Source organism: Schistocerca piceifrons, chromosome 6 (assembly GCF_021461385.2).
Source record: "Schistocerca piceifrons isolate TAMUIC-IGC-003096 chromosome 6, iqSchPice1.1, whole genome shotgun sequence".
NCBI classification, from domain to species: domain Eukaryota; kingdom Metazoa; phylum Arthropoda; class Insecta; order Orthoptera; family Acrididae; genus Schistocerca; species Schistocerca piceifrons.
Genome location: NC_060143.1, coordinates 393,174,350 through 393,192,877, shown reverse-complemented (window position 1 = coordinate 393,192,877; position 18,528 = coordinate 393,174,350). Strand labels below are relative to the sequence as shown.

Below are 18,528 nucleotides of genomic sequence, written 5' to 3'. Positions count from 1 at the left end.
CGTTGAAGATACGGTGAAGGCAGGGACCGGTGGAGGAAAGACACAAAGAAACATCAATTTTGAGCATTCAGATACCGACAGCGGAGCTAGCAGGAGTTGGGAGGATCTTTTGTCACTGCAGTAGCCCTGTGTCTCAAGCTAGTGTGAACCAATGCATAGTAAACCTTTTTGTTACAAACATGATTCCTTTACATACCATTGAATCGAAGTCTTCGAGTAGCTGATAAAAAGTTGTAACTCCAGCAAAAGTTTCATTTCGAGGAGAACATTTGTCACACAGGTCGTTAATGAGCATATTCGATTACAACTAGTTATTAAGTAGGCTGATACCTTTTCATTGAAATTCGAACTAACGTAACTACGGGTATTTGAAGAGTACGTCTTTACTTTAAAAAATCATTTTGACAAAGATAATCTTAGCTTTTATTTTTATGAACGGTGGTGTAGCCTCTCTTGTACTGTGCCTTTACAATGAGGTGACAAAAATCTGCACAATACAGCTGGGGTAGTATCACGCACACGGCGTATAAAAGGGCAGTGCATTGGCGAAGCTGTTATTTCTATTCAGGCGATTCATGTGAAAAGGTTTCCGACGTGATTATGCCCACATGACGCGAATTAACAGACTTTGTGTGCAGAATGGTAGCTGGAGCTAGACGCATGGGGCAATCCATTTCGGAAATTGAAACTTCCTGGCAGATTAAAACTGTGTGCCGGACCGAGACTCGTACTCGGGACCTTTGCCTTTCGCGGGCAAGTGCTCTACCAACTGAGCTACCCAAGCATGACTCACGCTCCGTCCTCACAGCTTCACTTCTGCCAGTATCTCGTCTCCTACCTTCCAAACTTTACAGAAGCTCTCCTGCGCAGGAGAGAGTTTCATATCAGCGTACACTCCGCTGCAGAGTGAAATCTCATTCTGGCATTTCGGAAATTGTTAGGGAATTCTAATGTTTCGAGATTCACAGCGCCAAGAGTGTGCCAAGAACGGCAAATTTCAAGCGTTATGTCTAACCACGGACAACACACTAGCCGACGGCTTTCACTTACGAGAGAGTGCAGCAGCATTTGCCTAGAGTTGTTAATGCTAACAGAAAAGCAATAACCACAGAAATCAGTGTGGCACATACGACGAACGTATCCGTAGGTCAGTGCGCTTAAATTTTTCCGTTAATGGGCTATGGCAGCAGATGACCGACGGAAGAGCCTTTGCTAAGGCTGCCTGCACAGTGGCACCGACAACGGTCGCCAGAGGTCGCCTGATAACATCGGCCGACAGCGTGGTCATAGTGGGTCCTATCTCATACGTCGGTTTGGTTTTTGTCGGCATCAAGGAGGTTAGCTTAGATTAGGTTAGAATCTATTCTATGTATGAAGCAGGTTAGCTTTTTACCGTCTAGTGTGGGGTGGATACCACGACGCCTCTGTGCTTCGATACGAGTACTGCATGGCAGATTCTGCTATTAAAGAGACGCCGAATGCATGCGGATGAGCTTTCCAGTTTCGTAAAGAATTTGACGAGTACTATACACACTGTCCCCAGTTATCGGAAGAACCAGACAAATTTTACAAATATATGAAATGACGGGAGAAAAATTCTGTTACATATTCGAGATAATTCGTGATGACCTTGAACCGCGCGGGATTAGCCGAGCGGTCTTAGGCGCTGCAGTCATGGACTGTGCGGCTGGTCCCGGCGGAGGTTCGAGTCCTCCCTCGGGCATGGGTGTGTGTGTTTGTCCTTAGGTTATTTTAGGTTAAGTAGTGTGTAAGCTTAGGGACTAATGACCTTGGCAGTTAAGTCCCATAAGATTTCACACACATTTGAACATTTTTTTTATGACCTTGAAAAGCAAGTTATAAACTCTCTGTTTCGCTGTATTGATTTACAGTTACACAGACATGCGTCAATTAACCTTCAATGATTGTCATTTAGCACAAGAGTGAAAGACAAGCGTAAAGTGTTGCATAACATTTTCATGGATATTAATAAATGGTTTAAAGCCAATCCACTGACATTAAGCTTCGAAAAGACTCATTATATGCAATTCAGAACCTGTAAGAGGTTTCCACCTAGCATATGCATAAAGTATGAAGATGAGCAGATAAAGAGGTTGACAGTCTTAAATTCCTGGGATTACAACTTGATAATAATTTCAGTTGGGAGGAGCACACCACAGAACTGCAGAAACGCCTTAACAAATCTGTATTTGCAATTCGAGTGTTAGTAGATATAGGTGACATAAAAATGAAAAAGCTTGCATACTTTGCCTACTTTCATTCCATAATGTCATATGGTATAACATTTTGGGGTAACTCTTCAAGTCGAATAAAAGTTTTCAGAGTCCAAAAGCGTGTAATACGTATTATTTGTGGAGTAAATTCACGGACGTCCTATAGCAACCCCTTCAAAGAACTGGGTATACTAACTACTGCCTCTCAGTATATTTACTCCTTACTGAACTTTGTCCTAAATAATATATCTCTTTTTCCAACAAACAGCTCAGTTCATATATAGAATACCAGGAACAAAAATGATCTGCACAAGGACTTAAAAGCACTTACTTTAGTTTAAAAAGGGGTCCACTACTCAGGAACACACATCTTCAATAATTTGCCAGCAAACATAAAAAATTTAGTTACAAATAAAGATCAGTTTAAAAGGAGCCTGAAAGACTTACTAGTAGCCAACTCCTTCTACTCCATTGACGATTTTTTTAATAGAAACAAATGATGTGTTGTATATATTCATACTATTAGCATTGTTATTTCAGCTTAAAAAAATATTTACTTGTTCCACATCCACGAGGATCTCCTCAGCACAGATCTATGGAACGTAAAACTAATCTAATCTAAAAAAGATACTCTGAAAACCTTAAGCACTTAAAAGTGGAAATACATACCGTACATCACATCTCCATACCACTTTTTATTAACAGAATCACTACACCACTGGCATGAAACGCCAGTAAGCAGTAGTAATAATAATTTGTAGACAACTAATGACAACCTACCACAAAAAAGATCTAGTACATTAGCTATAAACATATAAGATACGCCACCCTTTCCACTTGAACAAATTAACTTTTGAGGTTATAATGTATGCCTAAAATTTCCAATATTTTACTTTCTTGAGGTTTCGAATAAAACTGCGATCTCGGTCCATAGATTCCGAACTATATCCCTATTATGATATTTTCATTCTCAGAGTGCCAAGAAATTACTCTTTCCTGGACTAAACTTATCAGTTTCTCACGCTCCATATTTCGTGTGCGAGAACGTCAGGCGATTTGACCGAAGAAAACAAACCGATCTGAATTTCACCGATTGTCGTCCGAAGTCTGTACATTCGGGAGATAAGATCGGCTGTAGTGTGACCGCGCACGTAGTGGTGTACAGATTTGAAAAGATCGGCCGTCTCCGGCCGATGTCGGTCGTATGCAGAATCCTCCGGTATCGGAGCTACTGCGACCGTAGCGTAACAACGCGACATCGCCTGCAGCGTCTCTCTTGGGCTCCTGACCATATGGGTTGGAGATGTGCAGAACTATAGACCTATATCTCTAACGTCGATCAGTTGTGGAATTTTGGAACACGTATTATGTTCGAATATAATGACTTTTCTGGAGACTAGAAATCTACTCTGTAGGAATCAGCCGGCCGGAGTGGCCGAGCGGTTCTAGGCGCTTCGGTCTGGAACCGCGCGACCGCTACGGTCGCAGGTTCGAGTCCTGCCTCGGGCATGGATGTGTGTGATGTCCTTAGGTTAGTTAGGTTTAAGTAGTTCTAAGTGTAGGGGACTGATGACCTCAGATGTTAAGTCCCATAGTGCTCAGAGCCATTTTTTTTTTTTTTTTTGTAGGAATCAGCATGGGTTTCGAAAACGACGATCGTGTGAAACCCAGCTCGCGCTATTCGTCCACGAGACTCAGAGCGCCATAGACACGGGTTCCCAGGTGGATGCCGTGTTTCTTGACTTCCGCAAGGCGTTCGATACGGTTCCCCACAGTCGTTTAATGAACAGAGTAAGAGTATATGGAATATCAGACCAATTGTGTGATTGGATTGAAGAGTTCCTAGATAACAGAACGCAGCATGTCATTCTCAATGGAGAGAAGTCTTCCGAGGTAAGTGTGATTTCAGGTTGTCGCAGGGGAGTGTCGTAGGACCGTTGCTATCCACAATATACATAAATGACCTTGTGGATAACATCGGAAGTTCACTGAGGCTTTTTGTGGATGACGCTGTGGTATATCGAGAGGTTGTAACAATGGAAAATTGTACCGAAATGCAGGAGGATCTGCAACGAATTGACGCATGGTGCAGGGAATGGCAATTGAATCTCAATGTAGACAAGTGTAATGTGCTGCGAATACATAGAAAGAAAGATCCTTTATCATTTAGCTACAATATAGCAGGTCAGCAACTGGAAACAGTTAATTCCATAAATTATCTGGGAGTAGGCATTAGGAGTGATTTAAAATGATCATATAAAGTTGATCGTTGGTAAAGCAGATGCCAGACTGAGATTCATCGGAAGAATCCTAAGTAAATGCAATCCGAAAACAAAGGAAGTAGGTTACAGTACACTTGTTCGCCCACTGCTTGAATATTGCTCACCAGTGTGGGATCCGTACCAGATAGGGTTGATAGAAGAGATAGAGAAGGTCCAACGGAGAGCAGCGCGCTTCGTTACAGGATCATTTAGTAATCGCAAAAGCGTTACGGAGATGATAGATAAACTCCAGTGGAAGACTCTACAGGAGAGACGCTCAGTAGCTCGATACCGGCTTCTGTTGAAGTTTCGAGAACATACCTTCACCGAGGAGTCAAGCAGTATATTGCTCCCTCCTACATATACCTTGCGAAGGGACCATGAGGATAAAATCAGAGAGATTGGAGCCCACACAGAGGCATACCGGCAATCTTTTTTTCCACGAACAATTCAAGACTGGAATAGAAGGGAGAACCGATAGAGGTATTCAAAGTACCCTCCGCCACACACCGTCAGGTGGCTTGCGGAGTATGGATGTAGATGTAGATGTAGACCCTAGACGACTGGAAGACCGTGGCCTGGTCAGATGAGTCCCGATTTCATTGATAAGACCTGATTGTAGGGGTTCGGGTGCTGCGCAGACCCCACGTACCATGGACCCAAGTTGTGAACAAGGCACTGTGCAAACTGGTGGTGGCTCCATAATGGTGTGCGCTGTGTTTACATGGTATGGACTGGGTCCTTTGGTTCATCTGAACCGATCATTGACTGGCAATTATGTTCGGCTCCTTGGAGACCATTTTGCAGCCATTAATGGACTTCATGTTCCCAAACAACGATGGAATTTATATGGATGACAACGCGCCATATCACCGGGCCACAATTGCTCCCAACTGATCTGAAGAGAATTCTGGACAATTCGAGCGAATAATTTGGCCACCCTGAGTGACCGAGATGAATCCCTTTGAACATTTGTGGGACATAATCGAAAGGTCAGTTTATGCACAAAATTCTGCACCGGCAACACTTACGCAGTCATGGACGGCTATACGGGCAACATGACAGTATTTCTGCAGGAGACTTTTGCTGCACTCTGCTAGGCAAAAGGTCAGACACCATATTAGGTGATATCCCGTACTTTTGACTCTTCAGTATAAATCATAATGTCCAGACGTAAATCATTTTAACAGTCTAGTTATTACATGACACGTTGAAGGTGTAAAATTAAATAATTTTCTATTTTGTCGCGATTGTTCTGCGGGTTGTAAAGCGTAATAATATTTGATTTATCCCTGCGTCTCCAGTCCTTTTACAGTCCCCGCGATAACGAGGTGATTTAATGAGTCTCAAATTATTTCGGTGTACTTTGCAAAATCGATTGGTTGGGAACTATGGCTGACAGCTGGCCACTTCACAACAAGTTATTTGGCCATATCTTTTCACTGGTTAGATCCCTACACAGCCAGAATGCGTGTAGTGTTGGCGTGCATACGACTAAAAGGTCGGCATTCATATGTTCTACTGACACAGGCATGATTGATATCCAAATGTGAGTTTCACACATATATAAAATAAACGGGTTATTTAAGAAGACCAATAATTTCATTCACTTCGTTATGTTAAATAATATACAGAAATTTGAAAATTAATATAGTAATACATATAAAAATTAAGTTATTTGAATTTTCCCATTTTATAAAAAAATACGTTAAATGCATTTGTTTCGAACTTTTCCAAAGATGTACAAAAATATGACTGATGTCCGTAAAAGAATATCTTCTGCTATCAGTTTCCTAAAATACATCGTAGAAGACGATTACTTTCTTAATTTATGGTGCAAAGCAAATGAGGTAATACAGCACTGTATATGTACTTCTTCATTTTGAGGTATGTTTATGTCGCTGGAGAGTTCTAAGAAACTAAAAAAAGGACTTTACTGATTTTCTCTCGTTATTATCATTAAACCTAAAATTTAACTGAATCTTATTTTTTCATGTAGAATTACCACCGAAAATGGCAGTAGCTTTGAGAAGGCATTTGCGCAACGTAGTACTGAGATCGACACACTACCAGACCTGCCGTCACACAATATGGACTGATGATTCTATTGCCAACCCTTTAAATCCGACCCCTGCAGATTACGAGTTAGAATTTATTTTCACTAGAAAATCTACTTTCCATACCTGACCGTTGCCCGCGAAGAGTAGGCGATGACAATACACGGGAAAACTTTAATAATTCACCATTTCACTCTATGTGAGCTGCACATACATTTAACTACATCGCAAGCAAAGATGCAAATGTTGCTCTACAAATAACTGGTTTTAAAACTCCCTAAGGAAGTGCTATGGCCAGAGAAAGTGCTCTTTGCCATCAGCAATCACGAAGTACGGTGGCGGCAGATAATATTCACAATGAATCAGGCAGGAGCGCGGTACTTCAAAGTACAAATAGGTGGAACTCTACTTATGACGCTATCGTTGTTCTTAACGCAATATTAGAAGGACCTGCTCTTCATGCAGTTAACACTCAGCTAAACATTCAAACTTTCAGTGATCAAGATGTGACCATAATGAAGGAGTATGTGAAAGTAAAGTTAATAAAATAAATCTATATCTTTTTTATCTATGAATTCTGTAAAATGATTACTAGTTTGCAGGTTTTGGCACCGGTCGCTGGAGTCCTTGATGAGATTCAAGGAGAAGTACAAGTTGCCAACAACTGTAGCAACTGTATTTAAATTGGAGAATATGAAGGCTAGGGATATTGTGGATTGTACAGCTTCAGCCAAGGCTTTATTCAGTGACATGGATAAAAGGTTTAGACCTCTACCAGACGATGAACAACGCTAATTTGCTATGGCTTTTCATCCAACTTCCCGTTGATGTAGCTGGAAAAGTATGGCCACAGTCGAGTGGAAGTAGTAAGAAAACAAATGGGAAAAGTTGTACAAAAGGCTTCTTTGAGGCACGAAGCCACCGATAGTTCACAGGACAGAAGAGATACTGCAAGCGGCGGTGGCGGAAGCAGCAACAACTAAGAGGAAGATTTTTTACCCCTGTCACTCAATCTAAAGAGAAGCGTGATAGTAACACATCCGTAAAAAATAAAGTCCAAAGTCTAGTCAAAATAATGGTTCGATTTGAAATCAAAAGACTCATTCCGTGTTGCAATATTTCTAGGGGAACCGATTTAATAATTACAGAGAATACCCCCATAAACCTCGAATGCTGCAGTTGAACGACTTTCTTCGTGGCAACGACATTTTGTCTTATAAACGAGCCATGCTCTTGCACAAAAACTTTAACATGGTGTTGTTCATGAAGGGAAATGTGCACCTTATGTCGGATACATCTGATACTCCAGTATTTTGATTGTACCTTCATTTAACATTGATAACTAATTAATTTTAACACTAAATGACATAAAGTTTACTATCACGAGTTAACGGTTAACTTCCGATAAATCTCCAGTAAAAAACGCTTTAACGTTTAACTAAGTTAACTTCTTTAGTGATAGATTAACGATACGCATATTAAAAACAATGTTGCCCATATCCATTCGAACGTTTATTGCGGTATCCCGTAAAAATTCGAAGTAACTCTGTCAAGAATATTCCGAGATTTTTGATAAAAAAAACCAGCGTACCATATGCGGTTGAACTGGAAGAGACTCGGAAATGTACGACGCTAACTATCCTCTGCCCTGCACTTCACAGTGGTTTGCAGGGCATGTATGTAGATGCAAATGTGGGCAAACTCAACCATTATGAGGGACGGAACGACCTCTACGGGGAAAATAACCCAGTATCTTTTTGCAACTCCTCTACTGAGACACTTTCAACGCTGCCCTCACCGGAATTCTTTATGAAATACCTGCACATGCATCAGATTTTCGACTGAACAGCACAGCCTTTGAAATTTTAAAATAATGTGATCACACTGTCATAAGCACCGCCGTTTTATACGCTACAGACTTGCAGTGTCGTGCCTAGCCTATACTGGCACAACATTGTGATGCCATCTACCGACTACAGCACAAACCAAGTACCTAGCTTCTCTACGTTGTTCCGCAGCCATCGTTGTTCTCAACAGGTTTATATCGTCGAGATGAATCACCAGACTAACTAACATGATATCTATACATTTCTGATGCAAGACACTGCGCCGTCTCTGTTTGTCGTTCTACTGTGAGAGACTGAGAGATTCTTTTTGATTTTTTTACTTCGTCTTTATAACTGTTTTGAAGAGGCGTTGAACAAGATGTGTGGTGTCACTAGTAATAGCGAAAATAAATTACGTCAGTATTCTGAGAGGTACTTACTTCGAATGTATCGCTGAAGATGTCCGTCTCCACGGTCGTGTCCTCCTCGTCAGAGTCACTGGTTTGTTTTGTACCTACACCATCCAAAATGAACAGCAATGGCTTGTAACCGAACCATGCCGACTCTTCTTCTCCCGAACTCTTCTTTTTCATCACTTTCTGGTGCGTCTTGGCAAAATAAGAGCGGAGGCTTTTAATTTTATTTTTCACAGCCGAAATACTCAAATTAAATTCGTTCCCTAACTCACTCAAAGCGTTAATCCTCACTTGCCTGTTATTGTAATACTTATTATTAACGTCCCACAAAACATTCTTTCGATGGTATGACTCTATGAAACGCAAAGTTCCCTCCACAGACATGTCGTGGAGCGAACGCCAAGCTGATAGAGGCATGGACGTGTATTCACGTGCGCTGGCCCGTGCGTCACTGCAAAGCGGCGCATTCAACTCGGTGCAACTCGGCAACAGCGCATGCGTCACGTTCTAACCTTGCGTGCGCTGTGTATTGACAGTGAACAGCGAGAGGGAAACAGCCCGAGTGAGGCGATGCTTTTCGTCCGTCGAGTTCTTTAAAAGTTGGTGGCGTGATTGCTTTGGCAATTTTTTTCGTTTCTTATTTTCGTCCGAAAGATTCTAATTCTCATCCGTAAGGGACAGACTTCGTCCTCTTTCATTTTCGTGTCCTTAAAATTACTTAATACGCAGCCAACAGATACATTTAAGGTTGTTCAACAGTTTCAAACCCAAGTAACCACAGCATACTGCTCCATAGAATTAAAAAAAAAAAACTGTGCGCCAATTCATAATTTCAAAACACTAGAGGAAGGATCAAACCACTGATTATTTGTAAAAACAGAATTTCCCATACTTCGTGGGAGCACTGTATGGGACACGGTAGATGTGCATTTCAACACTGAAAAACAGAGGTAGTTCTTATTTACGGTTAAAAAGGAATCATTGGTGTTGTATTAATGGCGCTGTTTGATCCAATACAAATAATGAAGCGTCTACTGATTAAATTTAAAAAAAAAAACTGAGTATATGCAGATAACAGAAAAGTTGTTATTATTACTTTGCTGTATACCCTAACGGATAGATATCGACGGAATTTTCTGCTTCCACAACTTCCCTTTCTCTACAGCTTCAGCCTATGATTCATTAACGCCTCTTGCTAGACGTGAGAGACTATAATGTATTTACGTCCGCATCCACATTTTGCAAACCTCTAACGAAGAGTGTGGTATACTTGACATATCGATCTTCCTTTACGCCGTAGAGAATGGTAGACATTTCGCCAGTTTTGAATTACCACGCGCTCGCACATGTGAAGAAGCGTTTACACCAGATCGAACGGAAGAGAATACGAGACAACGAACATTACAGGCCAACCCCACAAACGCTGCCTTATTGTTTGTTTTTTGGTGCTAATAATCGGCACATAGCAATCACTCGATACAACCACAGCCGTGGATTCTGCTACAAAATTAATTATGGCTGTGCTGCAAAACTGACAGGCTACAGATAGGATTATTCTGCATTCTGTGCTGTTTTTGACGACGAGTGTGAAAATAAAAATAGATTAATAAGTGTCTGAATTTTTACCCAAGCATGAAACGCTTTCACTGAGAAACAATTTCACTGTTCCTCAACATCATTCCAAAACCTTGCACGTAGTATGTCGGTTGGCACTTTACGCTTACTTCACGTTTGTTTTTGTTTGATGTTTTGTAATGTGAATTTCTTGCATCGCAGAAAGCGCCTGTGATATCTACATTCTTCTGTTGGCAACATTACATCCTTGTCTGAACAATCCGATCACGCAACTCGCTTCAATAACAAAGTAGTCCGCGCAAATTAGCAGACGAATATTTTGTTTTCTGTGCTGGAGGCGAACACCGAAACGGAAACCACACGAACTTAATTTGGTGGTTCGTTGAAAGATCAACTGGCGGTTCATGAGCGAGCTCCAGCGAAAGCGTATCGAACATGACCGAAGATCGTCTCTGTTCTCGACGTCGACGGGACGTTGAACCCAAATCTTCCTCTTTTACGTCGGAATGCTGTTTGCTCATGCTCGCGTGCCGTTTACACCAGAGAAAATGGTCGTTCGCTGACGCTCGTTGGTTTCTTTCCGATCGACTCACATATGCGCGAGATAACTGTCGTCCATGTTCAGGTGTCAGATAGTTCACGTTTTTCATAATCTACCCGACGCTCAGCTGTGAGTCAAACAAACCATTTGTGTCGCACAATTTTTTTTTTTTTTTTTTTTTTTTTAATACGATACGTTCAGTATAGCTTGCACAGGATAGAGTAGCATGGAGAGCTGCATCAGACCAGTCTCAGGACTGAAGACCACAACAACAACAACGTTCAGTATCTCTCTCTCTCCCCCTCCCCAGTTTTATTTGGTATGGACCGTACAGACTACGTGGTAATAGGGAACGACTTCTTCGCTTTGGAACTATATTTTCTGAAATCATAAGTGACCTACTGGATAACATGGAAGCTCCATGGGACTTTCCGCGGATGATGCTGTTACATACACGGAAGTGACAAAAATTCAAGGGATATCGATATGCACATATACAGATGCAGGTAGTAATGCGTAACAAGGTATAAAAGAGCGTTGCTTTGGTGAAGCTGTCATTTGTACTCAGATGACTCATGTAAATAGGTTTCCACCATGATTATGGCCGCAAGACTGGAATTAACAGGCTCTGAACGCGGATTAATAGTTGGGCTAGACGCATGGGACATTCCATTTCGGAAATCGTTGTGGAATTCAATATTCAGAGATCCGCAGTGTCAAGAGTGTGGCGAGAATATCATGTTCCATGCATTGCATCTAACCATGGACAACGCAGTGGCCGACGGCCAACAGTTAACAAGCGAGAGCAGCAGCATCTGCGTAGAGTTGTCAGTGGTAACGAACGGACGATCAACACTGCACGCAATAGCCACAGAAATCAAAGTGAGACGTACAACGAATGTAACATGGAATGGACTGGGTCCTCTGGTCCAACTGAACTGATCACTGAGCGGCAATGGTTATGCCCAGTTGCTTGGAGACGATTTGTAGCCTTTCAACGATGGAATTTTTATGGATGAGAATATGTCATGTCATTGGGTCAAAGTTGTTAGGGATTTGTTTGAAGAACATTCTGGACAATTCGAGCGAATGACTTGGTCACTCAGATCGCCCAACACAAACAGTTATAGGACACAATCGAGAAGTCATTTCTGGCACGAAATCTTTCACCAGCAACACTTACGCAATTGTTGTTGTTGTGGTCTTCAGTCCAGAGACTGGTTGGCTGCAGCTCTCCATGCTACTCTATCCTGGGCAAGCTTCATCATCTCTGAGTAACGAATGCCGGACATTTGCCACGCCGGACATTTGCCACACTTGCCCCTTCGCCAGGTAGCGATCCCTCAGGTAAGGGACGCCCTTCCCCGAACTACCTCTGTCCGCTTTCAAAACGCCGTCTCCACATCTTACTCGATACAACCAGTACGTAACTGATCTTCTTCTTCGACATCTTAGCCAAATACAGAGCTTCTTTTCCGAAATCGAAATATTTATAACTTTTGGGAGACGAAAGCAATACCGACTATTATGTCAGTATGTAATTAGTTCTGCCAAGTATACATTCCTCTGTCTGTACGGTAGCTCCCTTTCACGCTTACTGATTGCGATAGAAACAGTCCATCGGCATGGGAGCAACAAGAAAGGAACGATGAAACGAGAATGCAAATGTACGCTAATCATTTCTTTTTTATCACTGCATTTGTGCCTACTTTAATTACTACAACTGCATACCCAAAAGACAATAGGGAAAGAATAAATGGGTTTGTGAATGTTTGAAAAGAAGAACGACATACTCCATATTAATTTACTCTGTAAAAACATTAGTTAATAAAGTGTAGCGGGACAATGTTCAAAACAACTGAAAACATGTTCACTAAATAGAGATAAGAACATCTATGATTGACATGTCATCTAAAGTCGACTTACAATTTTAAAATGTTAGAAATAAGGAAATGAAGTAATACAGAATGCTACGCTTGTAACGTACGTTGTTGTTCTACATTGTTTAGCTCTGGTATTTACAGGGTCACAGAGAAAGCATCTTAGGTTCTGGAGGGAAAAGCCGTAATTGTAATTATGTGCGCTACAACAGAAACAAGAAGGAAAACTTAAGGAAAAATAATGTAAGCTCACAATCGACTTTGAAGCAAATAGTTCCTGTGACTTAGTATGGGCAGAGGTTATACTCGACAACCGGAATAAGTTAATAACTGGCTCCTTTTACCGACCCCCTGTCTCAGATAAAACAGTTGCTGAACAGTTCAAAGAAAAGAAAACTTGAGTCTCATCACAAATAGGTACCCTACTCATACAATTATAGTTGGCAGTTACATCAATCTACCTTCCGCATGTTGACAAAAATACATTTTCATACCCTATTGTAAATAGAAAACAACTTCCATAATTGTTCTAAATGCTTTTTAAAAATTATTTTTAACAATTAGTTGACGAGGCCATTCAAATTGTAAATGGTTACGAAAACACACTTGACCTCTTAGCCACAAATAATCCTGAGCATCACGACGGATACAGGGATTAGTGAACACGCAGTCGTTGAGAGGCTCACTTCTGTAACAAAGAAATTCACCAAAACTAAACGCGAAATATATCTATTTATAAAATCAGCTAAAAATTCAGGTGACGTCTTTCTAAGAGATAGTCTCCAATCCTTCCAAACTATGTAAATGGAGACCATATGTGGCTTAAGTTCAAAGAAATAGTATCAACAGCACTCGAGATATTCATACCAAATAAATTAATAAGAGACGGAACTGATCCCCCATGGTACACAAAACACGACAGAAAGCTGTTGCAGGAGCACCGCAAAAGGCACGTATAATTTAGACGAACGCAAAATCTCCAAGATTGGTGAAATTTTACTGGGGCTCGAAGTTTGGTGCGGATTTCAATGCGAGATGCATTTAATAGTTTCCACAACGAAACTCGCTCTAGAAATGTCAGAAAATCCAAAGAGATACTGGTCCCATGTTAAGTAAACCAGCGGAAAGGCTCAGTAAGTACCTTTCCTGCGCGACAGCGACGGTAAGTTACTGATGACAGTGCCACTAAAGTTGAGTTAGTAAATGCATTTTCCGAAATTCCTCCACCAAAGAAGACGAAGTAAATATTCCAGAATTCGAAATGAGAACAGCTGCAAACATAATTTAGAAGTAGATATCCCTGGTGTTGCAAAGCAACTGAAATTACACTGTCAGTGACAGAGGGAATGATCAAATGTCTTTTCAAGAAGTCTCTAATGTATAAGAAAAGTAGGTCTAATACATTTGTTTCTGATTTTCTTTAGTAACAATTAATTTTCAATAGTAAGCTCCTTGCTTTTACTGACCTGTTTAAAGATAATCAACAATTTAGTAAGAAATTTTAATTTTTAAAGGACTATATCTAAATGTACTTAAGTAGATTTACATCTACTATAAATGTTTGCAGCTAAACTTAAATAAAAATATTTGAGGTGCCAAAATTGTCTACCTTAGCATCAGATCAGTTTTGGGATGTCAATTTTAGGTGCAATTCAAAGGTTCAGTTCCCATTTTCTTTTACGAAAGCATATACTATCAATTTAACAAACCATGATATTTTAGGTGATAGTTGCGATTCTGAAGCTTCAGAAAATTATTTTAGAACTCACAATTATTTAATAGTATGACCATAATATTGGAAGGCAGAAAAAAGTTATCTTAACGTGACAACAATAGAGATACTTTTGTGAGGCTTGAAACACTTTTTAATTTTTACATTAAAGGCTGATTCGCATCACACTTTGCACAGGCTTTGGACCGTGAAAATGATAAATGACCATCTACTATTCTGGCGTGTGTAAAATCAGCCCAAACACACTGAACTAATGTACACTCTATTTACAATTACAACTTAATATTAGCTCCGATAATGCTGCTTCAATGTTTTAATAATTTTATGTCAGCAACCTGCGAGGACTCGGTGGTCTTCATAGTTTTTAATACATTATTTTTTAACGTATTTTAATCCAGTTTCTGAATATGGGCGATGGCTTTCAAGCAAGGCGTAATGTTGCCAGTCTCTTCATAATTCTTTATGATTCTCTCTATCCTGTCGTCCAGCTTCAAGTACATCTTCTTCCTCTTTTTACCTTCAAGATTCATTTCCAATTTCATGTACATGCAGTTTGTGAGCTCTGCTTCCTTTTTCAAGCACTCCACCAAATAGTTGATTTTATGGTGAGGGTTTCCAATAATACTATTTATTTTGTTGTGCCACCCTTCAACAGCATTCGTCGTTCGGTGCCTTTTTCCGTAACAGTCCCACATTTCTATTGCGATATCCTCATTCTAACTAGCCAGTTATCCACAAAGTAGTCAAAAAATTGAGAGAACCTTCCGTTATCAGGAGCTTCTGTATGAATCTCAATCCATGCATTGCATACGTCGTCCGGTTTTACAACTGCCAGCGCTGCACACATGCTGACGTGAAGTCTTAAATCCTCGTTCTAGCGGTACTCCTCAGTTAGACCGAGAACTCGAGTTGTTCTCCATAAACTCTTCTTCATATGGAAATAGAATCCATTTATTTCACTCGAGGGGGAAAAACTTGACGAATGGCCGATATCGCAGCGGCCTCAAAGTCCATCTTTATTTGTTTAGGACACCACTCAGAGACTGCCTGTTTTATCAGACGAAACAGACGAACATGAGTGTCTTTCTTCTTATTAGGGAGCAGTGCAAATACAGTAGGAAGAATGTTTGTTTCTTTAATCGGGCCTCCTAAGTCTACGTGTATAGTGTAGATCTGTGCAAACTGCTTGCTGCATCTCTTAAATGTTCCATCCATAAAAAAATGGGAACATGTTTTTAAACTTTCTTTTCCTTTGCTTCCTCTAAAAATCATTATTCTCACCTCTAATCTATCGTCTTCCAGAAGAAAACTACTGCCATCTCCCATTTTTAATAGATCTTCATGAAGATCAATTTCATAAGAGTTCTTAGGCTCCTGTTGGTTCCCCCGCTCTTGACTCCATCGACGACGTATGGTTCTCTTCATAGATTCTGCATTAGGCACCACTGTAACAAAGTCATAAACTTTATTATGTAGATTCCCCATTTCATCCGCGTATATCTCCGATAACTGTGTAGTTTCTTCTCGAGACCTCTTCGCTCTTTCCACTTGCTTTCTCACTTTCAGAGCTGCATCGTCAGGTGGTCCACAGAGATGTTCTAATACGCTCAACATTTCTCCGTTCCTCGAAAGCAGCTTTCCCTTACAATGATCCGCTTTTCGGCGAAAGAACATCCATGTAACAACACCTTCTTTAGAGTCCCTCTGTTTAAGATACGCGTAACCTTTCTAATGAGCAGGAACTTCGAAAGCAAGCTGGGCGGGTGGGTGAGCAGGAGGAGGAGGAGGGAGAGGGGAGACAAGGGACCGAACCTTTCGGAGCAGGTAAAACCGTGGCAAATGTCTGGCGTGGCAAATGTCCGGACACCCTGAGTAACTACTGCAACCTACATCCTACTGAATCTGGTTACTGTATTCATCTCGTGGTCTCCCGCTACGATTTTTACCTTCCACACTGCCCTCCAGTACTAAATTGGTGATCCCTTGATCTCTCAGAACACGTCCTACCAATCGATCCCTTCTTGTAGACAAGTTGTGCCACAAATTCCCCTACTCCCCAATTCTACTCAGTTCCTCCTCGTTACTCACGTGATCGACCCAGCTAATCTTCAGCATTCTTCTATAGCACCACATTTCGAAAGGTTCTATTCCCTTCTATTTATTGTCCACGTTTCACTTCCGTACATGGCTACATTCCAAACAAATACTCTCAGAAAGAACTTCCTGTCCTCTCTACTTCGAGCATCATCAGTTGTTTTGTTCTCCAAATAGCAAAAATCATCTACTACTGTACGTGTCTAATTTCCTAATTTAATTCCCTCAGCATCATCTGAAGCAATTCGACTACATTCCATTATCCTCGTTTTACTCTTGTTGATGTTCATCTTATATCCTCCTTTCAAGACACTGTCCATTCTGTTCAACTGCTCTTCCAAGTCCTTTGCTGTCTCTGACAGAATTACAATGTCATCGACAAACCTCAAAGTTTTCATTTCTTCTCCTTGGATTTTAATTTCTACTCCGAACTTTTCTTTTGTTTTCTTTACTGCTTGCTTAATATTCAGATTGAATAACGTTGGCGGGTAGGCTACAACTCTGTCTCAATCCCTTCTCAACCACTGCTTCCCTTCCGTGCCCCTCGACTCTTGTAACTGCCATCTGGTTTCTGTACAAATTGTAAATAGCCTTTCGCTCCCTTTCTTTTACCCCTGCCACCTTCAGAATTTAAAAAGAGAGTATTCCAGTCAACATTGTCAAAAGCTTTCTCTAAGTCTACAAATGCCAGAAACGTAGGTTTTCCTTTCCTTAATCTATCTTCTAAGATAAGTCATAGGGTCAGTATTGCCTCGCGTGTTCCAAAATTTCCACAGAATCCAAACTTATCTTCCCCGAGGTCAGCTTCTACCAGTTTTTCCATTCGTTTGTACGGAATTCGTTTTGGTATTTTTCAGCTGTGACTTATTAAATGGATAGTTCGGTAATTTTCACACCTATCAACAGCTGCTTTCTTTGGGATCGGAATTATTATATTCTTCTTGAAGTCTGAGGGTATATCACCTATCTCATGCATTTTGCTCACCAGATGGTAGAGTTTTGTCATATCTGGCTCTTCCGAGGCTATCAGTAGTTCTAATGGAATGTTGTCTACTCCAGGTGCCTTGTTTCGACCTAGGTCTTTCATTGCTCTGTCAAATTCTTCACACAGTATCATATCTCCCATTTCATCTTCACCTACGTCCTCTTCAATTTCCATAATATTGTCCTCAAGTGCATCGCCCTTTTATAGGCCCTCTATATACTCTTTCCATCTTTCTGCTTTTCCGGCCGGCCGTTGTGGCCGAGCGGTTCTAGGCGCTTCAGTCCGTAACCGCGCGACCGTAGCGGTCGCAGGTTCGAATCCTGCCTCGGGCGTGGATGTGTGTGATGTCCTTAGGTTCGTTAGGTTTAAGTAGTTCTAAGTTCTAGGGGACTGATGACCTCAGAAGTCCCATAGTGTTCAGAGCCATTTGAACCAAATAAAAGAACTGCAAAAACAAGCAGCCAATGTAGGACTACAAATATCCTTTGCAAAACAAAGTTTATGACAAACTCTGCGATGCTCCTCAAAATATTGCGGTTGACAACAATACAATACACAAAACAGATTCCTTTAAATACCTAGGAGAGTGGATTGCATACAATGCAAAAGAAAAGACAGCTATAGAAATTAGAGTGCACAAAATGGGAAGAGTTTCATATGATCAAAAACGTTTATAACAAAACATCCTTGTCCTGGAACACGAAATTAAGACACTACCAAACAGTGGCCAGACCTGAAGCTCTGTATGCGGCAGAAACACTTAAACTAACAAGAAATGGAGATCTTGAGAAACTTGAGAAGGTCGAACGAAGAATGTTAAGGAAAATACTGGGAGCTAAAAGAAACGATCGTGCTGAATACAGGTTAAGACCAAACAGAGAGCTATATTGAAAACTGAAAAACTAACTGATGTAATGAGGAAGAAAA

General features: G+C 40.9%; 1 protein-coding gene across 2 annotated transcripts in view; it reads right to left on the bottom strand.

Moving 5' to 3' along the window:
- The window catches only part of LOC124802424, a 161,113-nt gene that overhangs the window by 81,084 nt on the left and 61,501 nt on the right, over positions 1 to 18,528 (bottom strand). Inside the window, exon 1 of one of the 2 annotated variants that reach the window (XM_047263193.1) lies at positions 8,819 to 9,224. The exons of the other annotated variant lie outside the window; for it this stretch is intronic. Coding sequence (XP_047119149.1) covers positions 8,819 to 9,211 — 393 coding nt within the window. The 5' untranslated portion in view covers positions 9,212 to 9,224. Of the gene's footprint in view, positions 1 to 8,818; positions 9,225 to 18,528 lie in introns of those variants that run through there. 2 annotated transcript variants of the gene reach the window in all.